We start from the raw sequence: 12,054 nt of genomic DNA on the forward strand, positions 1-12,054 counted from the left end.
ATTTACTCATGAAAAGAATCTGAGGCAGCTATGCAGGGAGAATTACCAAAGCCAGACTGGCTCCTAAAGCTAAGCACCTTCAGCGCGTATGAGGTCACATGTGCCTACACAGGACTAAATGAAAACGTGCTTGCATTTCCACAAGAATGTCAATACTCCACAGCTGATATTATTTGTTGACCTGTAACTAAGGTTAGTCTTTCTTCAGCTAACAAATATTCATATTTCCATGGAAGAGTGAGCACACCCCTTAATCATGAATTTGGTGTTTTTACTGCCACAAACATCTTTAAGGATGTTCTACAGCTTTAACACATCTGGGCGCCTGAGGTGAATTATGATTTTGTTCCAAAGTTGTTTCAAGTTTCATGGCAGCCACTCTGATTCTCCCAGGGCTCACCTACCTCCCAGTGTGCTCTGAAGGCCTCAGGGCTCCTCACCCCTCTCCCATAAACAATTTATTTTCTCTCCTTCTCTAGAGAGTGGAGGATGAATGATTTCTTCTGAGAAGATTCAGGTTTTGCACCCTTTATTACACACACACACACACACACACACACAGTGTTTTACATATGATTTGTGGAGACCTTGAAGGGAAGATGTGGATTTCTTGAAGCTTATCCAGGCACCTCAATTTAAGATGCCTTAGTTTAAACAGAAACATCTTTATTATTTGTTTCTGATACTCATCGTGTTGCGACGCTATCTAGATTCTCCTCAAACCTCCCTGTTTTAACGCAGACATAGAGAATGGACTTGAGGACACGCGGAGGGGGAAGGGTAAGCTGGGACGAAGTGAGAGAGTGGCAAGGACATATATACACTACCAAATTGTAAAATAGCTAGTGGGAAGCAGCCACATAGCACAGGGAGATCAGCTCAGTGCTTTGTGACCACATAGAGGGGTGGGTTAGGGAGTGTGGGAGGGAGGGAGACACAAGAGGGAGGAGATATGGGGATATATATATATGTATAGCTGATTCACTTTGTTATAAAGCAGAAACTAACACACCATTGTAAAGCAATTATACTCCAATAAAGATGTTAAAAAAAAAACCCTAAACTCCCTCTTGTAAGCTTTACAATCTTTGTCATTGCAAGTTTGCTGACAGCTGCTGATCACTCTTTTGAGGATGCATGCCTGAGGGGTGAGGTGGTACAGGGTGGCCCCTACTTCCTGGGCTTCCGTTCAGGTTTGCTGGGCTTACAGAGATGAACCATTGAAGTTTCTAATACTGCCAAGGGTTTCCTGATATGTGTTTTCAAACAGAGGGGGCTGGACCAAAGCTCTGGTGGAAGCTGTGGAAGTGATGTTACAGATCTCCCTTCAGGAGAGGCCCTGCAGTGGGTGTGCCATCAGCTGCCTGCCTCCAGCTGCTGTGATTTCAGGGACCACCACAGTGTTCAAGAGCAGACCACCCTCTCCCAGGAGAGCTCCCAGTCAGTGACCCAGCATGTTGAGGGTACCAGGCCTGGCCATTTCTGCCTGCTGGAGCTTTTCTCTGGGCACCCTTTGCACACTGGTGGGCCAGCTGAGACTTTCTCAAGGCTGCTCCTCATATGGAAGCTCCTCCTGCCCAATCTTACCCTCCCCCTTTTTTCACAGGTGTCAGATCTGCATAGTGGTCTCAAGGCCTCCCCTGCTTACCTTCTTCACCCCTTATCTTTCCCAAGTGTTCCCTCAATAAATCTCTTGCACTTCTGACTCTGTCTTGGTGTCTGCTTCTAGGAGGACTTGAACTGACACAGCTCTACTCATAGGTGACACTGTTGGTCACTTCATACAATCCCATATTACCTTCCCAGATTCCCACCTGGAAACAGTTCCCACATCTTGCCAACCCATTTTGTCACAGAGTTAGGAGTTTTCTGGGTGTTGGGTTCCATTCTTTGGTCTTTGCAATTTATTAAGATTCATAGTACCACCCCATTCAGTGTCTTGTAGGTTGCTTAGTTTCCCTGGAGATGAGACAGAGGCATGAGACAGTTAAAAACATACTTTATTTCTATATGGAGATTCTTTCTATGATCTCAGGTTGGAAAACATAGAAACTTCAAGAAATACCCCTCTCCACTTACATGATTCTTCCTGAAACCAGGTCAATAAGGTTAGCTCCCAAGTCCCCTTTTCCAAGGGTTCCACTCAGTCCTTCCAAGAGAAAGGACATTCCAGTATGTCTTAGCACTCCAGTGGGAGGTGAGGAAGACAAGGACCCCTATCCTTTAGTTCTTGCCATATAGTGTCCCTCCCCAACCCTCAGTTGCTATGGTACTACTGTGAGTCCATTATATACATCAGCTTCTCTCTGTGAAAGAATGAGGAGGAATCAGCACAATACAAATAGCTCATTGACAGCAACTGGATCCCACATTTTAGAAGTAACATAACAGTGATAGCCCCATGATGCCTTATATTCTATTACTACTGAACAGAATATCAAGGAAAAACACTTAGGAGATAACACAGGATGACAGATTTCTATAAGAATGAGACCAATGCACAGTGCAGATCATGGTGTTTCTCACACATGGGAGGAGACAACAATTTTATAAGTTAAAGGGGTGTTGGAGAGTGAGTTAGAGGAAGACTTGCTGGGCTCTCTCAGAGGAAACGTTCTGCCATATTTGAAACTGTACACTCTTATTATGTGCAGTGATGATGCTGTCCAAACACACCCCTTCAGTTCCCCTGGATTGGCTGGTGCTCTCTTTGGAATTATCTCAGAGAGCTCTCATTGCAAAAGGCTATCTTAAGGTCTTTGGCCCGATTACCCATGTTGAGTGTGGGTCTTTAGAATCCTGTGGAAAATCTGCTTCTCAACTTCCTCCATGCCTGCTGGGCAGCCTAGACCCACTAAGACTGGTGAGTTAACAATGGCCTGTTGGTAGGCTCCTCAAGAACAGAAGGAGCTGTGCGTCCCCAGCTCAGGGCCAAGTCCAGAGCAAGTGCTCCATAAACCTTGTTGAATTCAACTCTAACCTCTTCCATAGAGGGGATGTCCCCTACTCATTAACACTTTCTTCTTAGGTACTTCTCATAATCATGCCAGTTCTTTACATCCCTCTGAAGTGAATAATCCATACATGGTATGATTCTTTATCAGAAGTAAGACTAATGCTTTGGGCACTGACTTTTGTTGCCCCTAAATTATGTGTTCCATTCATATATTTGCACTGAGTTGGTTTCCTTAGTTTATTTAATCCTTCTCATGCTGCTTTGGAGGATATCTTTCTGGCTTATACTGTTGCTATATAACTTCTTCCTGGCCTGTCAATGCCCTGGTAGGGTTAGGGCCAGCACAGCTGGTAACGGCTGTAAACCTATGTGCAGCACAGTTCTCCCTCAACATGATGGATGCAGAATATGTCCATGCATTCTTCAAACCACAAAGAAGGCATTTATGGTAGTTACATGAGGTTTCTGCTTTCAGCCACATCTGTACAAAGCACAGATCTGGGAGACAGAAAGAAACTGCACACTCACCTGCTATAACTCCCAAACTGTCAGGACACGAAGCTTTAAGTTCATGACTCTCTGTCAACTGACTCTTCTGTAAGGTTGATCGATCATCCCACCTCTTTTAGACAGGAGGCCAGCAAAGCTGGTGGCAGGAAGGGGAGATTCAGAGAGTCTAAAGGGAAGATGCAAGGTGGCCTCTTCCCACAAGTGTTGTTGCAGGGTGCAGCCTCCTCAGTCACTGAACTCATGCCTTATGCTAGTATAAAGCTAAAAATCTAGGTGAGTGCCCCTGCCCTAAGATACCCAAAAGTCCAGAGCAGGGAGCCTACATGTTTTTCTTCCCTGGTGGCATTCTCCAGCTGGGAGACTTAGCCTGTTAAATCCTTATAGAGAGATGTAGGATTTGACATGAAGTCCTCTGCTCTGTCAAAGGCCAAAATCTTCAGGAGAAGGAAAGTGCTCACAGTTTTAGGATAAATCAGAGAATGTCATATATGGATACTGATACATGGTCTTAGCAGTTGCTACATCTCTAGGTATTAATTCGCTGGACTTACTGCTTCTATTCTTCCTGAGACTACAAATTTTTGGTTGAACAACAAAAAAAGACTCATACAATCATTGAACCAATGAATGTTAACATTCAAAAGGACACCTAGATGATGTAGTTCAGCTCATAGTTTTACAAATAAGGAAAGAGAGGATCAGATAGATTAAGTATTGCACAGTTCTCCTGAGTCTTGGTTCTAACAGACATTAGCTAGTATCAGTGGACATATTCTATCAGCATTGATTGCTCAGGACAGTCACTGGGGACATAATACAGATAAACTTGAGGCTCTCAATCCCATACTGCACTGAGATATTGAGATGCCAAAAAGGGGCAGAAGTATGCCTTCTTTTCATGGGTCCTTAGAAGAGAGTGTTACATCTTTCATTCAGATTTTATGTGGTTCCTCCTTTTGTTCACCTTATCAAGCAGAGGCTGATGCAGTATGAGGCACCAGCTAAAGGAAAATAATCTAAGCAAGACTGAGAACACCTTTATTGAAATAAGATAGCAGCTCTAGGCAAACAGATCAGTTGGATCTTTTGCTGCATTGCAGGAATTACCCTGAAATGAGTGCCAACATGCAATTAAAGTTAATTCTAGAATCTTGGAATGGATTGTAGAGAAAATCGAGTCTAACCTTCCCATTGTACAGGCTCAGAGAAGTTCGATGATTTGTTTTGGGTCACACAGCATGTGGGTGGCAAAGACATAGAAGAATGCAGGTTTTTGACTCCAGAATAGAATGTTTTTCCTAAACTATTCTGACCTTTCCACAAGCCGCAAAAGCGTTTCTTATGGTCTCTATATTGAGGATTTATCCATGCATGAAATGAAGCAAGACAAACACAAAGGTAACTGCGCCTACTGAACGCCCCATAGTCTAGGAGAGCATGTTGGAGTAGAAGCTGAAGTTCTCTGTCGTGGTCTTAGAGTCGCTGCGAGGGGAGTCATTGGAGGTCTTGTCCAGGGATGAGAGCATGGCCTTGGGGCCTTCCTCCAGGTCTTCCTCATGGGCCCCCACCACTGTGGAGACAGTGGTCTCCAGGCGGCTGACTTTATACACACTGCCCTGCGTCTGGAGGTACCTAGTGGATTTCATTTCGAGCCCCTCATAGTCACCAGCACTGATGAAAGGGCAGCACCGAAAGGCTTGCTTGAAGCCCAGACGGAACCTGAAGAGAGAGTAGAAGGAGAGGTAATCCTTGAGTATGGCCTGCTTTCAGAGGTGTTCCCATCATTGTGGTAGCTCTTTAATACGTGGACATACCCAAATGAGACACTGTTATTAATTTTTTTAATTAATTGACAGCTGAAGATGCTAAGGGCAAAAAGATTCAAAGGTCAGTGATCAAGGTCAAATCCAGGACTAGAACCCAAGTTCATGTGAAATGCATGTCTGTACTTAGGGTGGCTGTTGAAATATACTGCCTCCACTGGTTCAGGGTCAGCTGATTTTGGGTCAATTCAACATCAGTAAAAACATTCACCAAGTGTTTACTATATGCACAATACTGTGTCAAGACTCAGTCCTTTCCTTCAAGTAGCCCACTGACTTTCTGCCAATCATGTCCCTTCAGAATCAGCTTTTGGGAGATTAAACTTAGAAGTGTTTAGGTATGTTGTGAGGCTCCTAGAAGAAAGATAAATCCATGAGTTAGACAAGCAAGACCATTTGGACAAGTCCCAGGGGATATCTGTCCCCAAATTCATAGCACCTGAGTGTCTCATTCAGAGAAGTCACGTTATAGGCTGATAACTGTTGGCTATAAATGTGACAAGCCTTTTTTCCTTCCCCGTCCTTCTCCTGCCTCCTTTTTCACAGAGGCTGAGATGGTGCTCCAGATGAGTGAGCTGCCACCATGGCATACCAGCTGCCTCTTGGGGACTCTGCACACAGTGGTGAATTCCCTATTACTGAACACCATTCTAGATGGCTCTCCCTTCTCTTACTTGTCTGAGGTTGGCTTCCACTTCAGGGAAGGCTCTCCTGGCCCCTGTGGCCAAGTAAAGGCAGAATCAGGCCTTTGAGGCTCTGACTTCTTTTTGCTTACCCTGTCCTGCTGGAAGTGCTGGAAGAAACTGGACAAAGCTGCCCAGATTTTATGATGGGATGGGAAGAAGAAAATGAGAGACCAGAGAAGGGAAAAGATGCCATGTGGTGGATAATTATTCTAGGGTCATCAATCTCTCTCTTTCTCTCTTGTTCTCTCTCTCACTATCACTCTCTGACTCATTCACTCTCTGACTCCTCTCTCTCTCTCTGATTCTCTTTCTCTCTGTCTGCATGGACAACCCTCTGTGCATGGAATCCATAGAGCAGATTGAGAAATTCATGAACTTGATCCAGCTTGCAACCTGCTTTATATATATTAATCACAGAGGTTTCTTTTATCTGCCCCTGCGCCCCACCCTCTACTACTGACTTAGTAACGAGTGTTTAAAAGTCAGAAGATTTCACATAAAAACATGGATTTCTGGTTCATCTTGGAAAAGAAAAAAAAGTCTCCTCAGGGCTCATATTCCTGCATGGTGACAAGAAGACCATTTGTCTTTGTAGTTCCCAAGTAGCCAACCTAAATGAGGAAAGCCAGCTGTGAGACAAGAGGGAGTGGTAAAGACTACAGAGAACTAATCATCGCATGGTTCAGTCCGCAGGGATTGAACAGGGTGATGATTAGTTTCTTGTCCTGGAGAGAGTATGGGGGATGGGGTTCTTACCTGTCATTGAGGCAGCAGTAGATGATGGGGTTGTACATTGTAGAGCTCATGGCCAGCCACATGATGGCCAGGTAAACCTGCTGAATAAACTTCTCCAGGTAGAGATCAGGGTTGATGTAAGGCAGGAGGAAGAAGACGTGGAAGGGCAGCCAGCAGATGGCAAAGGTGCATACAACAATAATCATCATCTTAACCACCTGGCAAGAGGGTGAGACAGGTGAGACCACCAGCACATCCTCTCTTTCTCATGTTATTTTCTCTCTTATCCTGCCCCCTGACTGTGCACAATGTGATATGGAGTGTAAAGTAATTATAATAACACCTTTCAAGGTGGAGGAAGTACCATTTATATATGGTACCAAAGGACTTTGTTTATGTCAGTGATTCTCAGAGGGTGGCCCCAGGACCAGCAACATGGCCATAACTTGAGTACTTGTCAGAAATGCAAATTCTTGGACCCCATTCCAGGCTAACTGAATCAAAAAGTTTGAGTGTGGGACCCAGAATTCAGACTTTGACAAGCCCTTCTGATTGTTCTGATGTGCACTCATGTTTGAGAACTTCTGTGTTATACCATACTTCTGGGCAATGACTGGAGAAGCCAAGGGAGACCAGATTAATGAGCAAAGGGGAATGGGTGTTCAGGAGGTAAAGACCCAGGAATGGGGAGGAAGCAGCAGGGGGAAAGGGGTCATGAGCCAGAGCAGGCTTCTAGGTGTGAAGACTCAGGGAGAGGGAAGGAGAAGGGGTGGGATTTGGACAGCAGCAGCAAGGGAGTGTCAGATGTTTAAAGGGGATATTAATAAAATGGTTTTATGAATACTGGGTGATATAACCCATTCCTTTTTATTCTCAAGAAACCTTCAGAGAAAAAATGACCTAAGAGAGGTGTGGCCAAGATAGTGGAGTAGGAAGACACTGAGCTCACCTCCTCCCATGGGCACACCAACTAGTTACAGAGAAACTATTAATGAGAATGACCTGAAGACTAGCAGAAAAGCTTTTCTTGAACTAAAGATATAAATAAGGAATCACAATGAGATGGATAGGAGGGACAGAGATGCAGTATAGTCAAGACCCACACCCCTGGGGAGGTCACCCCCAAATGGAAGGATGATCACAATTGCAGAGGTCCTCCCCAAGGAGCAAGAGGTCTGAGCCCCACATCAGCGGGGTATGCACTGGGAAGACAAACCCTCAGAATCTCTTGCTTTGAAGGCAAGCAGGGCTTGCACACTGGAGGGCTAGAGAGCTGTAGGAAACAGAGATTCTGCTCTTAAAGAGTGCACAAAAAATCTCACATGCTCTGAGTCTCAGCACAGAGGCAGTGATTTGAGAGGAGCCTGAGCCAGACCCACTTGCTGACCTTGAAGAGCCTCCTGGAGAAGAAGGAGGCAATTGGGAACATCCCTGGGGACAAAAACACCAGTGGCAGCTGTTTGGGGGAGCTCATTCTACCATGAGGACACTGGTTTTGGCAAATGCCATTTTGGAGTTCTTCTTCTAGTCTATTAGCTCTGGGAGGTTACCCACCCACCAGTGGGCTTGTACCAGCCCCAGGGCCCTCATAGACCCACAGCCAGCTGCCCCAGGACCTGGCCCTGTGCACAAGTGCGCCAACAGTCACAAGGCAGAGTCGGCAGTGAACTGGGCTGGGGGCCAGCCCCACCTACCAACATGCCCACAGTAGTCAGTCCCAACACAACAGAATGGCCCACACAGCACATATAGGGGGCACCCCTAGAGCATATAGCTCTGTTGATCAGAGGAGAGTGTGCTGCTGGGCCCCACAGGACAGCTCCAACACAAGACCATTTCTCCAAGATCAGAACATGTAACCAACTTACCTAATGCATAGAAATAAGCACAGAGAAATAAATACACACAATTTGAGGAGACAGAGGAATATGTTTTCAACAAAGGCACAAGACAAAACCTCAGAAAAAGAACTAAATGAGGTGGAGATAAGCAATCTACTTGAAAAAGATTTCAAAGTAATGACAATAAATATGCTCAATGAACTTGAGAGAAGAATGGATAAACACAATGAGAATTTAAATAAAATTAGAAAATATAAAGAAGAACCAAACAGAACTGAAGAATACAATAACTGAAATAAAAAATTCACTAGAAGGAATCAACAGTGGATTAGGTGATACAGAGGAGTGGATCAGCAAACTGGAAGACACCCAAGCTGAACAAAAAATTTAAAAAGAAAATAATTAACAAAAAAATGAGTGTAGTTTAAGAGACCTCTGGGACAACCAAAGTGTACAAATATTTGCATTGTAGGGGTCCAAGAAGGATAAGAGAGAGAGAAAGCATCAAAGAACTTATTTGAAGGAATAATAGCTGAAAAGTTCCCCAATCTGGGAAAGGGAACAGACATCCATGTCCAAGAAGCACAAAGAGTCCCAAACAAGATGAACCCAAAGCAGTCCACACCAATACACATTATATTAATATGGCATATATTAAAGATAAAGAGAGAATATTAAGAGCAGCAAGAGGAAACAAATAGTTACACACATGGGAACTCCCATAAGACTGTCAGCTGACTTTTCAGTAGAAATTTTGCAGGCTAGAAGGGAGTGGCACCATATATTCAAAGTGATGAAAAGATAAAACATGCAACCAAGAATACTCTATCTGGCAAGACTATCATTCAGATTTGAAGGAGAGATACAAATTTTAAGACAAGTAACAGCTAAAAGAATTCAGCACCACTAAACTGGCTTAACGAGAAATGTTAAAGGGACTTCTCTAAGGGGAAAAGAAAAGACCATAGCCAGAAATATGAAAATTATGAGAGGAAAAATCTCATTGGTTAAAGCAAACATACAATAAAGATAGTAGATCAACCACTTATAAAGCTAGTAGGAAGATTAAAGACAAAAGTAGTAAAATCATCTATATCCACAATAAGTAGTTAAGGGATACACAAAACAAAAAGATGTAAAATATGATGTCAAAAACATTAAATGTGGGGGGGGGGAATAAAAATGAAGGGTGGTTAGAATGAGTTCAGACTTAAGTGGTCACCAACTTAAAAATAATCACATGTGGGACTTCCCTTTGGTGCAGTGGTTAAGAATCTGCCTGCCAATGTGGGTGACACAGGTTCGAGCCCTGGTCTGGGAAGATCCCACATGCCACAGAGCCCATGCACCACAATTACTGAGCTTGCACTCTAGAGCCCGTGAGCCACAACTACTGAGGTTGCATGCCACAACTACTGAAGCCGGCGCACCTAGAGCCCATGATCCACAACAAGAGAAGCCACTGCAGTGAGAAGCCCTCACATCGCAATGAAGAGTAGTCCCCACAACCCACAACTAGAGAAAGTCTGCATGTAGCAATGAAGACCCAACGCAGCCAAAAAAAAAAATCACATGTGTATGTATATATAGTTTGCTATATATAAACATCATGGTAACCACAAACCAAAAAAATCTCTAATAGATACACATGAAAAAAGAGAAAGGAATCCAAACATAACATTAAAGGCAGACATTAAACCACAAGGGAAGAGAGCAAAAAAGAGAAGAAAAGAGAACTATAAAACAACAAAATGGCAATAAGTACATTACAGACCAATATAACTGATGAACATGCATGCAAAATCCTCAACAAAATATTAGCAAACAGAATTCAACAATACCTTAAAAGGACCATACACCATGAATGAGTGGAATTTGTGCCTGGGATGCAAGGATGTTTCAACATCAGCAAATTAGTCAATGTGTTACATCACACTAACAAATTGAAGAATAAAAATCATATGATCATTTTCATAAATACAGAAAAAACTTTTGACAGAATTCAGTATCTTTTTATGACAAAAACTCTCAACAAAGTGGGTATAGAGGGAACATACCTCAACATATAAAGGCCATATATGACAAACCCATAGCTAACATCATATTCAGTGGTGAAAAGGTGAAAGCATTTCCTCTAAGATCAGGAACAAGAAAACGTTGCCCACTCTCACCCTTTTTATTCAATGTAGTATTGGGAGTTCTATTCAAAGCAATCAGACAAGAAAAAGAAATAAAAGATATCCAAATTAGAAAGGAAGACTTCAAACTGTCACTGTTTGCAGATGACAGGATACTATACATTGAATATCCTAAAGAACCCACCAAAAAACTATTAGAACTAATGAACAAATTCAATAAAGTTTCAGGATACAAAATTAATATACAGAAGTCTGTTGCATTTCTATATACTAACACTGAAATATCAGAATGAGAAATTAAGAAAACAGTCCCGGGGCTTCCCTGGTGGCGCAGTGGTTGAGAGTCCGCCTGCCGATGCAGGGGACATGGGTTCGTGCCCCGGTCCGGGAAGATCCCACATGCCGCGGAGCGGCTGGGGCCGTGAGCCATGGCTGCTGAGCCTGCGCGTCCGGAGCCTGTGCTCCACAACGGGACAGGCCACAACAGTGAGAGGCCCGCGTACAGAAAAAAAAAAAAAAAAAAAAAAAAAAACAGTCCCATTTACGACTGCATCAAAAAGAATAAAATACCTAAGAATAAACCTAACCAAGGAGGTAGACAACTTGTACTTGGAAAACTATAAGGCACTGATAAAATAAATTGAAGGGGACACAAGCAAAAACCAAAATATAGCATGCTCACAGATTGGAAGAATTAATATTGTTAAAATGACCATACTACCCAGGGCAACCTACAGATTCAATGCAATCTATCAAAATACCAAAGGCAATTTCACAGAACTACAACAAATAATTCTAAAACTTATACAGAAACACAAAAAACCCCAAGTAGCCATAAAAATCTTGAGAAAGAAGAACAAAGCTGGAGGCATTATGCTCTTGATTTCAAAAACATACTAAAAGCTACAGTAATCAAAACAATATGGTACTGGCACAAAACAGTCACAGAGCTCAAAAGAACAGAATAGAGATCCCAGAAATAAACCCACACCCATATGGTCAATTAATCTATGACAAAGGAGGCAAGAATTATAGTGGGGAAAATACAGCCTCTTCAAAAAACAGTGTTGGGAAAAGTTGACTGCTACATGCAAAAAAATAGAACTGGATTACATTCTCACATCATATATAAAAATAAATTCAAACTGGATTAAAAACTTAAATGGAAGACCTGAAACCACAAAACTTCTAGAAGAAAACAGGAAGCACCCTTTTTGACACTGGTCTTAGCATTTTTTAAAAAAAATTTGTCTCCTCAGGCAAGGGAAACAAGAGCAAAAATTAACAAATGGGACTACATCAAAGTGAAAAGCTTTTGCACAGTGAAGGAAACTAAAAACAAAAAGGCAGCTTACTGAATATTTG

At 42.9% G+C, this 12,054-nt stretch overlaps 1 protein-coding gene across 1 annotated transcript in view; it reads right to left on the bottom strand.

Annotated features, from left to right (window-relative positions):
- Window positions 1-4,893: 4,893 nt before the first annotated feature.
- TACR1 (tachykinin receptor 1) overlaps window positions 4,894-12,054 on the bottom strand; it is a gene marked incomplete at both ends in the record, with an annotated part of 93,062 nt that continues 85,901 nt past the window's right edge. Inside the window, 2 exons of the mRNA XM_082851719.1 lie at window positions 4,894-5,185; window positions 6,732-6,928. Of these exons, the coding sequence (XP_082707845.1) occupies window positions 4,894-5,185; window positions 6,732-6,928 (489 nt within the window). The remainder of the gene's footprint in view (window positions 5,186-6,731; window positions 6,929-12,054) is intronic.

Source organism: Leucopleurus acutus (assembly GCF_964270905.1).
Source record: "Leucopleurus acutus genome assembly, chromosome: 12".
In the NCBI taxonomy this organism is placed as follows: Eukaryota; Metazoa; Chordata; class Mammalia; order Artiodactyla; family Delphinidae; genus Leucopleurus; species Leucopleurus acutus.